The sequence below is a fragment of the Bubalus kerabau genome, chromosome 15 (assembly GCF_029407905.1).
Source record: "Bubalus kerabau isolate K-KA32 ecotype Philippines breed swamp buffalo chromosome 15, PCC_UOA_SB_1v2, whole genome shotgun sequence".
Lineage (NCBI taxonomy): Eukaryota > Metazoa > Chordata > Mammalia > Artiodactyla > Bovidae > Bubalus > Bubalus kerabau.
The window spans coordinates 52,758,005-52,776,090 of record NC_073638.1 but is presented as its reverse complement, the minus strand read 5'-3'; the positions used below and the strand labels follow the sequence as shown (position 1 = coordinate 52,776,090).

The 18,086-nt window shown below is 55.6% G+C and overlaps 1 protein-coding gene across 2 annotated transcripts in view; it reads left to right on the top strand.

Annotated features, from left to right (window-relative positions):
* The window catches only part of PDE2A (phosphodiesterase 2A), a 69,308-nt gene extending 51,443 nt beyond the window's left edge, over positions 1 to 17,865 (top strand). For both annotated transcript variants that reach the window (XM_055548998.1, XM_055548999.1), the window contains 25 exons: positions 1,019 to 1,078; positions 1,893 to 2,046; positions 2,277 to 2,329; positions 2,523 to 2,597; positions 2,700 to 2,741; positions 3,277 to 3,345; positions 3,616 to 3,746; positions 7,650 to 7,761; positions 8,240 to 8,279; positions 8,418 to 8,481; positions 9,229 to 9,301; positions 9,442 to 9,619; positions 9,836 to 9,948; positions 10,620 to 10,697; positions 11,545 to 11,667; positions 12,085 to 12,155; positions 12,429 to 12,551; positions 12,877 to 12,964; positions 13,202 to 13,249; positions 14,297 to 14,371; positions 14,523 to 14,622; positions 14,872 to 14,984; positions 15,356 to 15,394; positions 15,534 to 15,640; positions 15,985 to 17,865. In XM_055548998.1, the coding sequence (XP_055404973.1) occupies positions 1,019 to 1,078; positions 1,893 to 2,046; positions 2,277 to 2,329; positions 2,523 to 2,597; positions 2,700 to 2,741; positions 3,277 to 3,345; positions 3,616 to 3,746; positions 7,650 to 7,761; positions 8,240 to 8,279; positions 8,418 to 8,481; positions 9,229 to 9,301; positions 9,442 to 9,619; positions 9,836 to 9,948; positions 10,620 to 10,697; positions 11,545 to 11,667; positions 12,085 to 12,155; positions 12,429 to 12,551; positions 12,877 to 12,964; positions 13,202 to 13,249; positions 14,297 to 14,371; positions 14,523 to 14,622; positions 14,872 to 14,984; positions 15,356 to 15,394; positions 15,534 to 15,640; positions 15,985 to 16,195 (2,340 nt within the window). In that variant the 3' untranslated portion in view covers positions 16,196 to 17,865. The remainder of the gene's footprint in view (positions 1 to 1,018; positions 1,079 to 1,892; positions 2,047 to 2,276; positions 2,330 to 2,522; positions 2,598 to 2,699; positions 2,742 to 3,276; positions 3,346 to 3,615; positions 3,747 to 7,649; positions 7,762 to 8,239; positions 8,280 to 8,417; positions 8,482 to 9,228; positions 9,302 to 9,441; positions 9,620 to 9,835; positions 9,949 to 10,619; positions 10,698 to 11,544; positions 11,668 to 12,084; positions 12,156 to 12,428; positions 12,552 to 12,876; positions 12,965 to 13,201; positions 13,250 to 14,296; positions 14,372 to 14,522; positions 14,623 to 14,871; positions 14,985 to 15,355; positions 15,395 to 15,533; positions 15,641 to 15,984) is intronic.
* Positions 17,866 to 18,086: the final 221 nt, after the last annotated feature.

Sequence of the window (18,086 nt, the reverse complement as noted above, 5' to 3'; positions counted from 1 at the left end):
GGACCTAGAACAGAGGCAGGCAGGCAGGGGCTGCTGAGTAGTGGGGGGGATGAAGGAGGGGACCCCAGTGCAAGCACTGTGGGAAGTCCTGCAGGTGGTGAGCAGCTCTGAGTAGGTGCCCGGAAGCTGGTGACGCAGGTGGGGAGCTTTGCTGTCAGGGCCTGCAGTGCAAACCACCACCCCCACCATTTTCTTCACCAAGCACCCAAGCAGAGGTGGGAGAAGAGACTTCACAGAGGATGAAAGATGGGCGGAGGGGACTCCAGGTGGCTGACACAGAGAAGTTGGAGAGGGACAGGACAAGGGGTGGGGTGATGAAGATGGATCTGGAGAGGGGAAGATGTGGGCAGAGAAGGGGAGGGAATGGGCAGTGCTATCCCAACTTTGCCATTTTCTGCTCTGTGACCTTGGGCAAGTCACTCAACCTTTCTGGGCCTTCCGTCTGAAAGATGGAAGCTTGACTTACAGGCTGGTGAGAATCACATGCAAGGCAAAGTACCTTGTCACTCCATTCATTCATTCCTTCATTTATCCATCCATTTTCCCGAGTTCTTTAGGCACAACAGATGTATTGTACATGGTGGGCTTCTTCCCCTATTCCAGACTTAGGGTTGGCTCAAATCCCAACTCAGAAAGGATGGAGCTGGGAGGCTGAAGTTAATAATACTGATTCTATCATCAGGGCCTGAAAAGCTCCATAGACTGAGAGATGGAGAGGGGGTCCAAGGTCACCCCCTGTCTCTCACTATACACCTGGCTTGTGCTATAGATGGGACAGTGGCTGAAAAGTCAGAGATCAGAAAAGTTCCACTTCTTTGGATTAGCCCTTGAAAGCTTCCTGGAGGAGGGGATTTCCCAGCCATCTGCTTGGTCAGAGGATGGACTTATCATTGAGGCCACAGACTGGAGTGTGTATGTGTTGGTGGGGACAGGTGTGTGTCAGGCATAGGAAGGGCGCTCTGGTAGAGACAAGAGGCTAGGGGAGGTCACAGCTGGTTCCCCTCTCCCTCCCCTCCAGGTGCACTGTGGTCAGCTGAGTGACAATGAGGAGTGGAGCCTGCAAGCCCTGGAGAAGCATGTAAGTGGGGGTAGGGCTGGGGTAGGATAGGGGATGGGGGCTGCTGAAGACCCTCATCACAGCTGATGGGAAGATGATCTGGCCAGGGAGATGGACAGAGCTGGGTTCCAGGGTCGCACTTTTGGGCTGTGTGACCTTGAGCAAGTCACTTAAGCTCTCTGATCCACAGTTTTACATCTGAGAATCAGGATGAGGATAGCACTGACCTACTTAGAGTACTAGTGATATTAGGCGAGTCAAATACTTTGCCACCTGACTCATTTGAAAAGACCCTGATACTGGGAACGATTGAAGGCAGGAGAAGGGGACGACAGAGGATCGATCAGATAGTTGGATGGCATCACCGACTCAATGGACATGAGTTTGAGTAAACTCTGGGAGTTGGTGATGGACAGGGAGGCCTGGCATGCTGTGGTTCATGGGGTCGGGGAGAGTCGAACACGACTGAGCGACTCAACTGAACTGAAGAAGGAATATCTACATAATGATACTGAGGCTCTTCCTTGAGATTATGATTTTGTGACTTTAATAAGAACTCAACGACAACGACTCCCCATGGGTTCTAGAGACAGAGCAATCTGACCCTGTTCTTGCCTTGGAAGAGTCTGGGGGCTAGGGGTGGAGACAAACCCAGTATTTATCTGATCATGGACCGAGGGACTCTCCGGGGAAAGAGGGAGCCCACTGGAGTGTGGGGGTGGGGGGCGATGGCACCACAGGCAGAGAGAACGGCTCAAACCAAGGCTAGAGTCCCAAGGTGGCGAGGGCGATAAAGGTGGGGCGTGTGGCTTGCTGACCGCTCCGCCCGCCCCAGACCCTGGTGGCCCTGAAAAGGGTGCAGGCCTTGCAGCAGCGCGAGTCCAGCGCGGCCCCGAAAGCGACCCAGAATCCTCCGGAGGAGGCGGCGGGAGACCAGAAGGGTGGGGTCGCGTACACAGACCAAGACCGAAAGATCCTGCAGCTTTGCGGTGAGGACCTGGCCGCTGCGGGGAGGGGCGGGGCGCGAACCTGTGAAGGCGGAGCCACGGGTGGGAAGTTCCGTGGGTGGGCGGGGCCTGCGGCTGAGGCGCGGCCGGGGGCTGGCTGGGACCGCAACTGAAGAGGAGATCCTGAACTGGGTGGGAGGTGGAATTGGAGGGCGCACGCCCTTGGGGGAAATCTGTGGGCCCTCTGTCTGACTCCTGCCCCGCCATCGCAGGGGAGCTCTACGACCTGGATGCCTCTTCCCTGCAGCTCAAAGTCCTCCAATATGTGAGTCCCTGTGCCCCTACCACTGTGTTCCTCCCGGGACGGAAGTCCTCTTGAGCTTCCATCTCAGTACAGATTCAGATGTCCTGCCCTTCCTCTCTTCTCCACCTACCTGCGAGCCTCAGAAAGGCAGAGGGTGGGGAGTGGGGATCTCCCAGATGCGAGGTCAGCCCCTCACTGTGTCCCTCCCTCTCAGCTGCAACAGGAGACCCAGGCATCCCGCTGCTGCCTGCTGCTGGTATCCGAGGACAATCTCCAGCTCTCCTGCAAGGTGAGGGCCCAGAGCCACTGTGGGGCAGGGAGAGGGACCTGGGTCTCGGAGAGGAAAAACCTTGTCTGTCCTTTAACCAGTCCACATCGTTCTGCCCATCAGGTCATTGGAGATAAAGTACTGGAGGAAGAGATCAGCTTTCCGGTGAGTCCTGCGTCTGTCCCCTGTGTTGGAGTCTGCAGAAGCAGTTAAAGTGGACCAGGCATTCCTGGGATCTGCCCATTGAGACTGGAATCTACTAGAATCTCTTGGAATCTGATGGAATTATCTGGACCTTCAGATCTACTTAGAAATGTTATGAGAGATCACAACCTCTCATGATCAGGATCCCTTAGGAGAAATCACTCACAATCTACAGAAAGGTTTACCTGGGGCCAGGTCACTTCTGTTGGAGTATCTCTGGGCTTGGCTCTCTTAGAATCCATTAGGATCAGTGAGAATCCTTGGATTCTGCTTTTTTCTCTCCTAGTTAGGGAAGACTCTTAAGTCCTTCATAGGGGATTCTGGTCAAGAGCCTACTCTTCCCACCCCCCACCCCCACTCTTCAATGTTGACTCCATCCACGATTTGGACTGACTGAAGAGGTAGTTGAAACTTCCAGACTTGATGAGGGGAGAGGTCTCACATGGCCTGATCTTGGGAAGAGTTGGGCCCTGACTGGCTCTCCTTACTCCCTCAGTTGACCACAGGACGCCTGGGCCAAGTGGTGGAAGACAAGAAGTCTATCCAGCTGAAAGATCTCACCTCCGTAAGCCATGGCCTGGCTGGACCAGGGGAGGAGACAGGGGAGAGCCCTCTGTCCAGTCCCCAGGGCCAGGTTCTCTGGGCCTGGGCAACCTAGGAATAGGGGAGACAAGACCCGGGAACTTTCTCCTAGCCCACCCTGTGTCATAGCACTTCCCACCCTGCCTGAGCCCTTCAGACCCTCCTGTTGCAGAGTGTGATGGAGGGCGCGGGAGGGAAGCATGTTCTTCCTTCCCTGCCTTGACTTGCCTCCCCTCTTGCTTCTCCTTTGCAGGAGGATGTGCAACAGCTGCAAAGCATGTTGGGCTGTGAGGTGCAGGCCATGCTCTGTGTCCCTGTCATCAGCCGGGCCACTGACCAGGTCGTGGCCCTGGCCTGCGCCTTCAACAAGCTCGGAGGAGACTTGTGAGTCTGGGTGGAGGGATGTGGGTCAGGAGATGGAGCTGAGAGGCTGGGCGGGGCTTGACTCGGGTAACAGTGTAGGAAGGGTACTGGGCAGGGGGTGATATTCTAGCAGTGGTGGGTTGAATGGTTTGTCTGTGTAAGAGATTGAGATTATGGGAGCAATAGACCCTTATTGCTGCTCCACTGGGCTTTGTAAAATCATGCTGAGGTCCAAACAAGTTCCCCTTCTCGTTTCCACTTCCTACAGTTTGGATTATCCATGTTTTGGTACTGGCCTTCCCCCGACTTGCCATCCCTGTATTAACATTTCTGCTGGTAACTGATGGAGGAGCGATGTGCTCTAGGATGGGTGAACTCTCTGGGACCCCCCAGAGCATCACTGACGTTGTGGACAGTGGTTCAAGGGCATAGGCATGAGGGTGGGGCTAAGCTGAGGCTCTTCAGAGCATTGATAGGGCAGCTGTAAGAATCATGTGAAACAGAAGGGTGGGCAGGACAAGAGTCAGGTACACAGGCTTAGTCAGGAAGTATGTCTCAAGAACTGAGGTCAGATTTGGGGTATAGAAGTGGTATCACAGATTTCATGTCCTGCACCAACTCATTAATTGCTGCCTGAAGCATTGTATTAGTTTAGTGAGAAACAGTGCTGTGATTAGCCACATCTGTCCTGGGGGCATATTCAGGATGTGAATGCTGCCACACTTGGTCCAGCATGCCCAGCAGTAGGGAGTAGTGGGCAGGTGAGGGGTTGCATTCTGATTCCAGGATGCAGAGATGCTGGGGTCCAGCCCCTGCAGGATCCAGGGAATTCGAAGGGGAGACGGCTTCGGCAATCAGGATACGATAGAATTAAAGATATAAAGAGTGGTTAAATAAGGATAGCTCAGTGAGAAAATTCAGTGGAGAAAAGAGGCTGAATAACTTGGTTTACGTGGAAAGCCAATAAAATTCCAAGACAAGGAATTTGCGTCACCTACGTAGGCCGCAGGCGTCCTCCCGTTCTCCCGAAGGAGAGGAGACACTAAGGCCTCCCCGGTCAGATCTTAGAAGCCCAGGCAAAATTAGTAGGCTTGACGAGCCTCCACGCTCCAGATGGGAATTCAGCCAGAAGGTGAGAGAAAGAACGACATGGGGAGACCAAGCTTCGGTGAACAAGGCCCGCACTTTATTTTCCAAAGTAGTTTTTATACCTTAAGTTGTGCATAGAGGATAATGGGGGAAGGGGTAGAGTCAGCAGTAAGCCAGGCTTTCTTCCTGCAAACTTATCATATGCAAAACTTTAGGTGATTTACATCATCTTGTGGCCAGGAGGCCTGTTAACATTTTATAATCCTTTCTTCAGAAAACTTATTTTTCTCTAAAGGTGATTATTCTAAAGTCAGGCACCACCCTCCAAAATCATTAGATAAAGTTGCATTCCAACAGGGCAAAGGTGTGGTGGGCTATAACAAGAAAAGAATTAACTCAAGGGTCCAAGGTTACAAACATTAAAGCTACTACTTACATTCCTATACACCAATTATATTAATCAATACACTCCCAGGGACACAGTAGATAAGGGATATGGAAACTTAGCAGCAAACATTGGCCCAACAAGTGAAAAACCCTTCACCAATACAATTTCTAATCAATCTTTTAACTGCTCAAAGGAATCTGTATTTAGACAGTTTAGAACATCTCATGCCTCTCACAGATGGGAGGCTGTGAACAATCACATGTGGCTGGAAGAACCTGTTCAGGCAGGCTAGAGGACTTCCAAAGGAGTTTGTAGGTTGAAACACTTTTGTCACACACAGGAACTTTATTAACTGGAGCTGTAAGTTAACTCTATTTCAGAGAGAGGTGGTGGGGGACAGCCCCCTGTAAAGTCAGAGCACAAAGCAGTAAAGTAGGCAGACTCTGGTTTTGGGGGTAGATGCTCTAGAATTTCCAGGGGGACTCCTGAGGGTCGATCCCGCCTTTGCGTATGCTGAGCCTCCTTCCTCATGACCTTTGCCATGGGCGGAGTTCCTCACTCTGGCTCCCGGCACAGAGAGATGCTGACAAGATGCTTGGCCCCTGGGGCTCAAATTGGCAAGCTGGGTTTGAGGCCTCAGAGCTCCTGCAGGAAGTGGAGACGAGATGTTGGGACTAGAGAGGGGTCAGAAGCCCAGGGACAGTGTCTGTAGGGGTGGAGCAGAGATCTGGGAGTCAGGTCTGAGTAGCAGGACCTGCCAGCATGGAGGCCTGGGGAAATGAAGACAGGAACAAGGCAGGACTAATTGAGGCAGGGAGGATGGGGGTCTGTGTCATGGGGAGTGGTGAGCATCCTGGTGTGGGAATATTTGTGCCATTCAGTAAGCACACATTGAATACCTAGTGTGTCTGACCCTGTGCTGGCTGGATGGCCTTGGGTAGGCCTTTGGGGAGGGAGAGTGCAGCATGGGAAGTCCAGCAAGGGTTGTGGCCTCTGGCTGCCAGCCTGGGTTCTGAGATGGCCCTGGACCTGAAGGAGAGGAAATATCAGAAGGGAAATGAGATGGGGACTGGGTGACAGCCTTGAGGCTCAGGGCAGAGACAAGGTCATCTCTAGGTTCCACATCTTTCAGGGAGTAAGTGCTGAATAATTGCATGAGCCAAGGTGGTGCTCAGCTCAGAGCAGGCACTGTAGAGAAGCATCCTGGAACCCTGAGAACATCCCTTCATCTGGGAGTGCAATGAGGCTGGTGGCAGGGGAAGAGGTACATTTAAGATTTTAGCAGACACTTTGCAAACATCTCCCCTGTACCAGGCTCTGCATTGGACAGGGGGTGATACAGTCAGAGTTCAAGACTGGCTTCAAGACTCGATGTTTATTTTTAGGGCACAGAGTGGGGACGGTGGGAAAGGTATTCTAGGCAGAGCAAACAGTGTGAGAAAAAGCATGAAGGTATTAAAGAGCCTGAGGTTTTCTCAGAATGATGAGCATCTTACTGTGGCTGAGGCTGAGACGCCCATAGAATAGGGGAGAGAGGTGGGTGGGACCAAATGAAGGGGCCTGAAATGGAGTAGGAAGGAAGGTGGGGAGACAGACACAGCACCGTGGGGATTGGGGTCTAGACCCGAATCACTGGATGGCAAGCATGAGTGGGGGATACCCCAGCAGAGAGGAGCGCTGCAGGTAGCCCCCAAATGGGGAGGGGTCTTGGCAGGGAAATCTGGGGCTGAGAAATGGTCAGAGTCTCTGAGGAATACTCCATCTCTCCGTGATCCCCATCCAGAGAGGCTTACCCGCGTCTGCAGCCCAGGTCCCACCCCAGCCCAAGTCCCACAAAGCTCCCTGGTGGTAAATCATTGGGTGGCCGGATTGAATGACCTCCTCAGGATTTCAGGCCCATCTTGTCTGATGCCCGCCAGCTCCATAAATATGATATGGGCACTGCCCTGTCCACAACCACATCAGGACTTGTGGAGGCACCAAATCGGGGCCTGCAGGTTCCAGGGAATGGAGGACAGTGTAGGAGCTGGATGAGACAGGGCAGTGCCACCGCCCCTCCCTGAGGTTGGGGGAGAGGGGCAGGAGAACACATTGCCTGTGGTTGGGCGAGTCTCCAGTCTGAGGGGAAAGACTCAGCCTCAGTCTGGGTAAATCTGAAGTCCAAGGAGGGAGACTTTGAGAAGTCTCTGGCTTTGAGAAGCAATAGTCTGAGGAGGAAAACACATTTGGGGCAGAGGAGGATTAGAGCCCACTCCCCAGAAGCCCCCCAACTCTGAGGTGGAAGCTGGCCCAAGCCGCCTGGGTGGTGAGCGGCCCCAGCAGAGGAGGGTGAGGTGAGCTGGTGGGTTTCTGGGTGGGCTTTCTGGAGGGACGGAGGTGAGGCGGAGTGGGGAGAGCAGTCTGTGGTCTGTCGCTCTGCGGCGACCCCCACCACCCGACCCTGGCAGGTTCACAGACCAGGACGAGCACGTGATCCAGCACTGCTTCCACTACACCAGCACGGTGCTCACCAGCACCCTGGCCTTCCAGAAGGAGCAGAAGCTCAAGTGTGAGTGCCAGGTGCGTGGCCTGCCTTGACTGCTCTCGGGGGCCAATTCCCCCAGCTCTCAGCCCCAGAGAGTCATCCAGAAGGGAAAAGCCCATGGGTTTTGGGGCCAGTGGTGGGGAGACTACCTAGGCCCCTGGAAGTCTCTTAAAGAGGAGAACTGGAGCTCCTCAGGATGGCGCCTCTGGCTGCAGGCCCAGTATGCGATCGCCCTCTAGTGTTCGGATTGGGCATCACAACAACATCTGGATGGCTAGAGTCCGAGGGGACCGCACATGGGACGCTCAGGTTTCCTGCTCACCCTCCCTGTGACTAGAACTCCCACTCCTTCCCTTACAGCCAAATGATACAATTAGACTCTCTCAGTCTCCGGCCTGTCCCACGAGCCCTAGGGAAAGAATGAGAAGACCCTCAGGCTGACGGAGGCAGGGGGCTGGAGAGGGTGAACCCCTGCAACCTGATTCCCTGTGATCTCCTTTTTCTCCATTCCAGGCTCTTCTCCAAGTGGCGAAGAACCTCTTCACTCATCTGGGTGAGTGCACTGCCCTCCTCCATGCCTGGCTGTGGGGTGGGAGTCGGGGGACTGGTGTTTCGAGGAGGGGAGGCAGGCAGGCTTGTCAGCACTCCAGCCTGGTCTCACCACAGTCTGCCATGCTTCTCCCTCCCGCAGATGACGTCTCCGTGCTGCTCCAGGAGATCATCACAGAGGCCAGGAACCTCAGCAATGCTGAGATGTGAGTGAATCCACCCAGGAGTAGGGAGAGAGAGAGAGAGAGGCCCTGGCCCTAACCCTAACCTCTCTTTTCCTCCCCTCTTTTTTCCCCCCTCTGTTGTCGTCATAATTTATTTGGCTTGCACAGCATGGGGGATCTTAGTTCCCCAAGCAGGGACTGAACCCATGCTCCCTACATTGGAAGCATGTTGTCTTAACCACTGAACCACCAGGGACGTCCCCTCCATTGCCTTCTTGTGGGACCCACGTCTTGCGTGATTTTTTATTTCATGCTTGTGTCCCTCACTAGATTGTAACATCCAATGACAGCAGGCACGCTGCTTGCTTTGCAGGCTGTGGGTCCTCAGCTCTTAATACAGTGTCTGACTGAGTGACTTCACTTTCACTTTTCACTTTGATGCATTGGAGAAGGAAATGGCAACCCACTCCAGTGTTTTTGCCTGGAGAATCCCAGGGACGAGGGAGCCTGGTGGGCTGTCATCTATGGGGTCACACAGAGTCAGACATGACTGAAGTGACTTAGCAGCAGCAGCAGCTGGTACATGGTAGGTGCTAGCAAAAAAAAAAAAAAAAAAAAAAAATTATCCATCTTAACTAATGTCTGGAGTCAGCTAGCCCTGAGGAGAGTCTCACCATAGGTCACTCCCTCCGGGCCTCAGAAATCTAGGCTTCACCTCAAGTCCTGAGATTTGAGTGGTGGTCACAGAGGGGTGTCAGGGCCCTGTGGACCAATGCTATCTCTCCACAGCTGCTCTGTGTTCCTGCTGGATCAGAACGAGCTGGTGGCCAAGGTGTTCGATGGGGGCGTGGTGGAAGATGAGGTGAGGCAGGGCTGCGTGGAGGGAGGGTGTGGCCGTGGTCCTGGGGGCCGGGAGTCCTCAGGGGAGCAGGCCCTACGTTTGATCGTCCGATCTGTGACCGGCCACTAACCCTCCTCTCAACTCCATTCCTGCCCCGGCAGAGCTATGAGATCCGCATTCCCGCTGACCAGGGCATCGCGGGTCATGTGGCGACCACCGGCCAGATCCTAAACATCCCAGATGCTTACGCACATCCGCTTTTCTACCGAGGCGTGGACGACAGCACCGGCTTCCGGACGCGCAACATCCTCTGCTTCCCCATCAAGAACGAGAACCAGGGTGCGGGTTGTGGTGGCTCCGGAAGAGGGCCGGGGCGGGGCCTGCAAGGATGGGGCGGAGCCGAGCAGAAGGTCCACAAGCCTTCTCAACCACCCTAGCATCCCCGGGCCAAAGGGATGGGGTTTCCCAAGCCTGTGATGTCCCTTGAGGATACCCTGGGAGGACAGATCGTCAGACACGTCCACTGGCTCATCCTAGCTCCTCTTTGGTCCCCAGAGGTCATCGGTGTGGCCGAGCTGGTGAACAAGATCAATGGACCATGGTTCAGCAAGTTTGATGAAGACCTGGCTACAGCCTTCTCCATCTACTGTGGCATCAGCATTGCCCATGTGAGCGGGACAGGGGCAGACCCATGCAGGACCCTCTGTTCTCCTCTCCACAATGGCCCTCCTTGCTCTGTCCAGATGAGTTTGCGCCCGCCCCTGGGGCTCAGAGCCCTGCTGCTGGGTTGCTGTGCAGTCTTCAGTACCTACTGGTCACTTCTGGCCTCAGTTTCCTATCAGAAAATTGGGGATACTATTTCCAATCCTGTCCAGTTAGCCTCCTAGGACTATGGGAGACCTGTTTTATTTCCCCCTTTTCCGAAAGCAACCTCAACCCGAGCCCCTGTTTAGCTTCTTGTGGGGATTGTTGGGTCTCATTGTCCATAGCTGGCAGCTCTGACCCGGGAATCCAACTCCTAGATCCTTAACGCTATCCCCACTCCTTGCTTCTTTTTCTCCATTAGGGGCCTCAGGCTCCATCACTGAAGCTGGGGCAGGCTCAGGAGAGCATGCAAAGTGCTAGATCAAGTGCTAAGAGGCCCTGGGGAGGAGGAGTGAGGGCAGGTCTGGATGAAAGTTGGAGAGGGCTCCCTACTCTGGGCTGGACCTTGAAGGCTCAGACTGGGCCCAGCATGGGACAGGAGTTGGGGGAGGTTCTATCTGATCCCTTTGTCCTGGTCCTGGGTATTTCACAACCACCTTGCTTGAGCCCTATCTTTCCCTCTCTCCCCCACAAGTCCCTCCTATACAAGAAAGTGAATGAGGCGCAGTATCGCAGCCACCTTGCCAATGAGATGATGATGTACCACATGAAGGTGAGCCCTGCACAGAGCTCCCACCCTCCTTCTCAGGCCCCCAGGGTCCCCTGTAGTCCCCCTGTTTCTCCCCTAGCTCCATGAATCCTCTGGTGCCCAGGATCAGGCTGGGCTTTCTGATCACCCTCTCTTGAAGATAAGAGCAGTGACTGGGCTTTTGCTCTCCTGCTCTCCTTCGGGGCAGCCTCTCTGCAAAGCAATTTCTGGTTCAGCCCCAAAGCTGGCAGCAAGACTCAGCCCAGCGGAGAGCATGGTTCAGCCAGGTGTTCCCCATGTCCAGAGATAATTCCCATCCTGGGAACTGCTGACAGCTGGGAAGCCCACTCAGGGTCCTCCCGCAGCTCCCTTATGTACAGTGGTCCTGCAGTCCTAGGCGGTCCCATCCCCAGACCCTGTGCAAGACAAGCTGTCTGGAACTTTAGTTCAGAGTATGTGATGGTCATTGTTCATTTGAACATTTCATCTCCTCTGTGTCCAAACCAAATGGCCCCAGACTTTGTGGCTGGGGTCAAAACTGTAGCAGGAAGGATTGGCTCTGGGATGGTCCTCCCCAAAGAAGGAATCTTTGAGTTACTGTCTGTGGAAGGCCACCATGGTGTCAAGAAGAGGTGTTATCTGCCTTTGACAAGGAGAGGCGGTTACAGATGAGGGTGGGCCCAGGCAAGGAGGTGCAGTAGGTTGGCTGCAGGATGGCGAGGGGAGGATGGTATTCTGCCCAGTGACAACCCATGGAAGACCCAACTGGGATGCATTCTAGTGGGAGGTCCCCGCCACTGTGGGCATTTGAGGTTGAAGATGTTGGATGGGGTGGAGGCTGTCTTCTGATGCCCTGGCTGGTCCCCTCCAGGTCTCTGATGATGAGTATACCAAACTTCTCCACGACGGGATCCAGCCTGTGGCTGCCATCGACTCCAACTTTGCCAGTTTCACATACACTCCTCGCTCTCTGCCCGAGGATGATACTTCCATGGTGAGCCGGCTCACCCCGCCTGACTGTGGAGGACGGACAGCCAGAGATGGAAGTTAGATGTGCATAGGAAATTCCTGGCAGGACCGAGTCATCAAGAGATGGAGGGGGCATGTGGTCTGCCAGCATGGGCCACAGGGCCTGCCCAGGGGCTGGACTGGAACCAACAATGGCCTCAGGATTGGCATCTCCCTCCCTGTTTTTCTAAGACTTTGTGGGAACTTGGTCCCAAGAGTTCTTAGATCTCCTGTTTCTAAGTTCATGGCTCCAAGAATGCTTGGCTGTACCATTTTTTGGTTCTCAAGTTTAAAAGTTCTAAGACTCCAACATTTTGGAGGCTTCAAGAAGGGCCAAGGTAAGGGGAGTGGGGTGCATCTTGAAACTGACAGTCTCTCTGATCCCTCCTTCTGCTCTGTCCAGGCCATCCTGAGCATGCTGCAGGACATGAATTTCATCAATAACTACAAAATTGACTGCCCGACACTGGCCCGGTGTGTACCCCCAGCCCTCCGCTCCGTGTGCCAGCAGCCCCGTCTCTGCCTCCCTTTGCCCTCTGCTCTCACATCCATTGCTCCCTGTGCTCTGGGAAGGACCTCTGAGGATGTCTAGGGGAGGCCCAGACTTGTAATGGTGGGAGGATCCACCAGTGAGAGGCGATTCACAGAACCTTGAGAAAAGGGAGGGAATGGGGTAGGACAGAGCCTGGAGGGCTTGCTGGAGGAGGAGAGCCTGAGGCCCATGTGCTGCCCTCTTCCCACCCCCAGGTTCTGTTTGATGGTGAAGAAGGGCTACCGGGATCCCCCCTACCACAACTGGATGCACGCCTTTTCTGTCTCCCACTTCTGCTACCTGCTCTACAAGAACCTGGAGCTCACCAACTACCTCGAGTGAGTGGCTGCCCCTTTGCCCATCTGGCAGCTGCTGGGGTCCCCTTCCTGGGGACAGAACCGCACCTCCTGTGCGACAGACTTTCTATGCATTGCCTCACAGGATCCTCTTAACAGCCCAGTGTGAAAGGTACAAGGCCTCTTTCCAAGATGGGGACCCAGGTTCCTGAGCCCCTGTGCAGGTGGTTCTCCGACATGTGTGGTCAAGAGCTCAATTACTGACCACGGAGCAGTTCCCCTTCTTGTAGCCATCTCCTCCAGCTGGCCCTCCTGTGGAGGAGGGAGCTGTGGCTCACCTCCGTGTCCTCTGTCTCCTCCCAACCAGGGACATGGAGATCTTTGCCTTGTTTATTTCCTGCATGTGTCATGACCTGGACCACAGAGGCACAAACAACTCCTTCCAGGTGGCCTCGGTGAGACCCTGCCCTCCTCACAGTGGGCACCCTCCCCGGGGTGTCTGGGAGCCTCACCCCTCCAGCCTGAGGGGTGGTGGGAGCTCATGAGACCAGGAGCCAGTTGAGAGACAGGAGGAGGCTCTCCCAGGCTATGGGAGACATAGGAGTGCTGAGGGGGTGGGAGGAGCTGGGCTGTTGTGTGCCTAATATGCCTCTGGATGTCAGGAGTGATGGAGTTTTCTTTGGTTTTTCCAGAAATCTGTGCTGGCCGCGCTCTACAGCTCAGAAGGCTCTGTCATGGAGGTACCACCATTCTGCCCAGTATCGCCATCCCCACTGTCCCTTTAAGGCCAATGACTTATTAATATGAAGCTAGACTGTGTGGCCCGGCTCCTCCCCATGCCAAGCCCTGCTTTCCACCCAGACTGGGAGAGCTGCAGCACCCCCAGGGCACGTCTGACTCTTGTTCCCAATGAGCTTGGAAGGGTACCCATGCGGCTGGGGGTGCCAGTCAGGCTGCAGGTTCTGCCCGAGCCCAGGTTTGCCCAGGGAGGCCTTGTAGTTAGCCTGTTTCTCTTTGCATGTCTAAGGACACCCTGTGAAACCCCCTCTGCTCCCAGCCTGGCATGGGCTCCTTGTCCCATCATGCTCAGCTTTGCCTGAGACTGTTTGATTTGTGTCTGCCCACCCCAGTGGAGCTCCTGGAGGCAGAAACAAAATCAGAGACATCTCTGAGTTCCCTGCATCTGGCACAGGGCTTGGCATGAGTGGGAACCAAACTTTCAAGGTTGCCTTGCCCCACTCTGCCCCCCAAAACACCCCTCTGGAACTGCTCCTGCTTGCACGCCCCCAGAGATGAGGGGCTCGCTTCCTCCTGGGAGGCCTGGTGGCAGCCTGTCTCCTGCCCTCCACGCCCTGGGCTGAGTCGGCTCCTCTTCTGAGTGACAGCCCTTCAGCGTCAGAAGACAGGGGTCTTGCCCTCGCCTCATCACTGCCCTTCCCTGTCAGCATACAAATGTTTCCTGCATGAATTAGTGTCGAAGACTCCAAGGGATCATTTCAGATTCATTCCAGCTTGAGAGGCCCTCAGAGCTCACCTTGTCGTGTCCGTCTGACTGACAGCTGAGGAATCTGAGGCTCAGACATGGCCAGGGACTTGCCCAGGGTCACATGGAGGGTCGAAGCAGAGCGCAGAAAGGGAACTGGCCCCCAACCCTCGACTCCCCAGTTCTGCCTGCTCTGCTCAGTTTGGGGGCCAGGGCTAGGCTGGGCTTGCTTCCTCCCTTGGGGTCAGTGAGGAGGAGCACCCCCACTGGTAGAGCTGGGCCCCTACCATGCCTCTCCCCACAGAGGCACCACTTCGCTCAGGCCATTGCCATCCTCAACACCCACGGCTGCAACATCTTTGACCACTTCTCCCGGAAGGTGATGGGGCTGGGGGTGGGGGGCAGGGAGTGGGAGCTGGGAGCTGGCCTGATGTGGGAGAGGTAGACCCGAGGGGTGGCGGTTCCTGAGGTTTAGGGGAGTAGGGGGTGGGGTGTCTGGGCCTTGACCCTGTACCCCCACCCCCACCCAGGATTATCAGCGCATGCTGGACCTGATGCGGGACATCATCTTGGCCACAGATCTGGCCCACCACCTCCGCATCTTCAAGGACCTCCAAAAGATGGCCGAAGGTGCCTGCCTCTAGCCTGGGTCTCTAGATCGGGGAAGGACCACCAAGAGGGGACTCGCCTGGAGGGCATCCCCAGAGTTCAGACCCATCTCTTCCAACATCAGCCCACCAGGCAGACCCAGCTCTGCATCCCTGGCTCCTATCCAGGGTGCTGAATTCCCTGTGCCACTTTGGGATGGGCCCTGGGGCCTTGCTCTTAGGGACCCAGGATGCTGGGTCCCTCTCCTTGACCCTGTTCTCTCCCCGACAGTGGGCTATGATCGAACCAACAAGCAGCACCACAGCCTCCTTCTCTGCCTCCTTATGACCTCCTGTGACCTCTCCGACCAGACCAAGGGCTGGAAGACCACGAGGAAGATCGCGGTAAGTGCCACTCCTTCTTGGGAAGGCGCAGGCTGTATACCCTGCCTGGCTCTGTGTGGCTCCTGCAGCCTGCACGCCCTCCCAGTGCTGAGCTCAGCCTGTGGGGAAGACAGAAACCTAGACCACCTCAGGTGACAGTGGAGAGATTGAGAGAGGGGCATGGACTCACTGGGGGGGTCACCCAGCAAATCAGTGAGTGGCTGGTGGAAGGCGGGCCAGAACCCAGCCACTGCCCTCCTCCCAGGCCAGGGATGGTGAGGACAGGTCCTGAGGTCCCAGTGCCGCAGTTTGCCCCCTTGGGAATGGGCTATGGAGGAGCGTGGGCGGGTGGATCACACTCATAGGAGGTAATGAGAGTGTTGACCTTTCAGGAGCTGATCTACAAAGAGTTCTTCTCCCAGGGAGACTTGGTATGTGGGGTGCGACCTCAGGGTGCCCAGGTTGGGGGAGGGTTCCTAGCCTGGGCCCAGGAGGGGCTGGGTTAGCCTGATCCAGATGTTTCTGGAGCATGGAGAGGGCCAGACAGGCCTGACGACTTGATGCCTGCAGGAGAAGGCCATGGGCAACAGGCCGATGGAGATGATGGACCGTGAGAAGGCCTACATCCCTGAGCTGCAGATCAGCTTTATGGAGCACATCGCAATGCCCATCTACAAGTGAGTGAGCTCAGGGGCCTGCTGGGGACACTGCCCAGGGATGGTATGGGAGTGGGACGGGGCTGGCTGTGGCCATCACAGCAGACACAAGCGCTGTGCTGGCCTGGCCCTGCTCCACCTCATCCACTCCTTGTCTCTGAGCACAGCCGTCTCTTGCTTTGCCCCTAAATGTGCCATTTGCGTCATCCTTGGTCCCTTATGGAAAGAGATGCTCAAGCTCTCCTTGAGCTTCCAATCTTATGCCTCATGCTCTTGTGGAAGTTCTACCTGTGGTCCAGCCCTAATATTTCTTGCTGCTCACAGTCTGCCTTCTGACCTCTAAACCTGCCCCTATCCACCCCCAGGCTGCTGCAAGACCTATTCCCCAAGGCGGCCGAGTTGTACGAACGCGTGGCCTCTAATCGTGAGCACTGGACCAAGGTGTCACACAAGTTCACCATTCGAGGCCTCCCGAGCAACAACTCGTTGGACTTCCTGGACGAGGAGTATGAGGTGCCTGACCTGGATGGCGCTAGGGCTCCCATCAATGGCTGTTGCAGCCTTGATGCTGAGTGAGTCCCTCCTGGGACCCCTCCCTGCCCAGGCCTCCTCCCACAACCCTCCACGGGCCTGGCCGCACGCCCTGGGACCAGAGCCAAGGGTCCTGGATTCTAGGCCAGGACTTCCCACGTGACCCGGGCGAGGTCTGACCTTCCCGGGCCTCAGCTTTCTTGTCTGTATAATGGAAGACTTCAGCCTCACTGAGACTTTGTCACTTGTCCTCTGAGAGCACAGGGGTAACCAATGAGCAGTGGACCCTGCTCTGCACCTCTGACCGCACCTTGGCAAGTCCCCACCCTCAGGCCACTCCTTCTCTGAGGCAGCCGGATGGTTTCTTCTGAGCCCCATTCCTGCCGTACCAGATCTGTGCCCTTTCCTGTGGGGGCACCCTCACTGGCTCCCAGGATCCTCAGGCAAGAACATGAGACATCTGAGTGGGCAAAGGGTGGGTCTTAGAGACAGTTATCAGCCTGGCTGGAGGACTAGAAATAGCCATGGGACCACCTGTGGCCCAGAGGACTGCCTTTGTACTTATGGTGGGGACCGGGACCTGGGGATATAAGGGTCCCAGGAGGACGCTGCCAGGGGGCGAGTGCAGTGCTCTGGGAAGAGGGGCTCAGGAAGAGAGGAGGATAAGAACAGTGAGAAGGAAGGATCCCTGGGCTGGGAGGCAGGCCCAGCATGGGTCAGCCATGCTTTCTCCTGGCTGTGTGACCCTGGGCAAGTCCCTTCCCCTCTCTGCGAAACAGTAGGGTGAGACAATCCATTCTCTGAGACCCCTTTTAGATCCAAGTCCCCATAGTTCTGTGGAGTCCCAGGAGAGGCCACCAAGGGTCCCTGGCCCCCTTGGGCACAGAGCTGACACTGAGTCCCTCAGTGGCCCCCTGAGTATACCCCCTTAGCCGGAGCCCCTTCCCTGTTCCTACAGCCAGAGGGGGACCTGGCCTCAGCCTGGCAGGGCCTCTCTCCTCTTCAAGGCCATATCCACCTGTGCCCCGGGGCTTGGGAGACCCCCTAGGGCCGGAGCTCTGGGGCCATCCTGGCCACTGGCTTCTCCTTTCTCTGTTTTGTTCTGTATGTGTTGTGGGGTGGGGGGAGGGGGGCCACCTGCCTTACCTATTCTGAGTTGCCTTTAGAGAGATGCGTTTTTTCTAGGACTCTGTGCAACTGTTGTATATGGTTCCGTGGGCTGACTGCTTTGTACATGAGAATAAATCTATTTCTTTCTACCAACCCTCCGCCACGGGGCTGTCTGCAGGCTTTGTGCATGAGGTTGTTGGTGGTGGGGAAACAGCATCGGGGAAGGCAAATGCCTTTAAGAACTCCCAGGCTACTGGAACTCCCATCCCTGCTGCCTAGCCCCTCTTCTGTGGGAGTCCTGGACCTGTCGGGGTACCCCCAGACCAGTCCTGTGCCAGATTCTGGGTACTGAGGTGGAGATGGCAGATGCAGAGGCCTGAGCATGAGGTAGTTGTTTGTGGACTGGAAATGGAGAAATGAGAGACTGAAGCAATCAAGGAGGCTGCCTGGAGGAGGTGACCTGGCGCTCCTTCTAGACCCTCTGTCTGCTGGTCTACCTTAGTCATGCATGCCCTTACAGAAAAGGCCTGAGCCTCTGAACCCTCTCCTAGCCACAGGGATACCTGTCTGTGTCCCTGTAAATCCAGCCAAAGGGGTAGCCCTGAGTCTGACTGTGTATCAAATACAGCCCTGGGTTGTGTCTGTGGGGTTGATTTCCCTGCTCTCCTGGCTGTGTTTGCTTCTGCACAGACAGAGGGGCAGACTCCAGACTGGTGACCAGGAGGAAGCTCTGATTGGCAGTTTCCAGACCCCACGCCCACCTTGCCTGGAGCCCTCCCATCTTCTCTCCCTTTTCATTTCTCCCAGATCAGTAAAGGTTGGCATG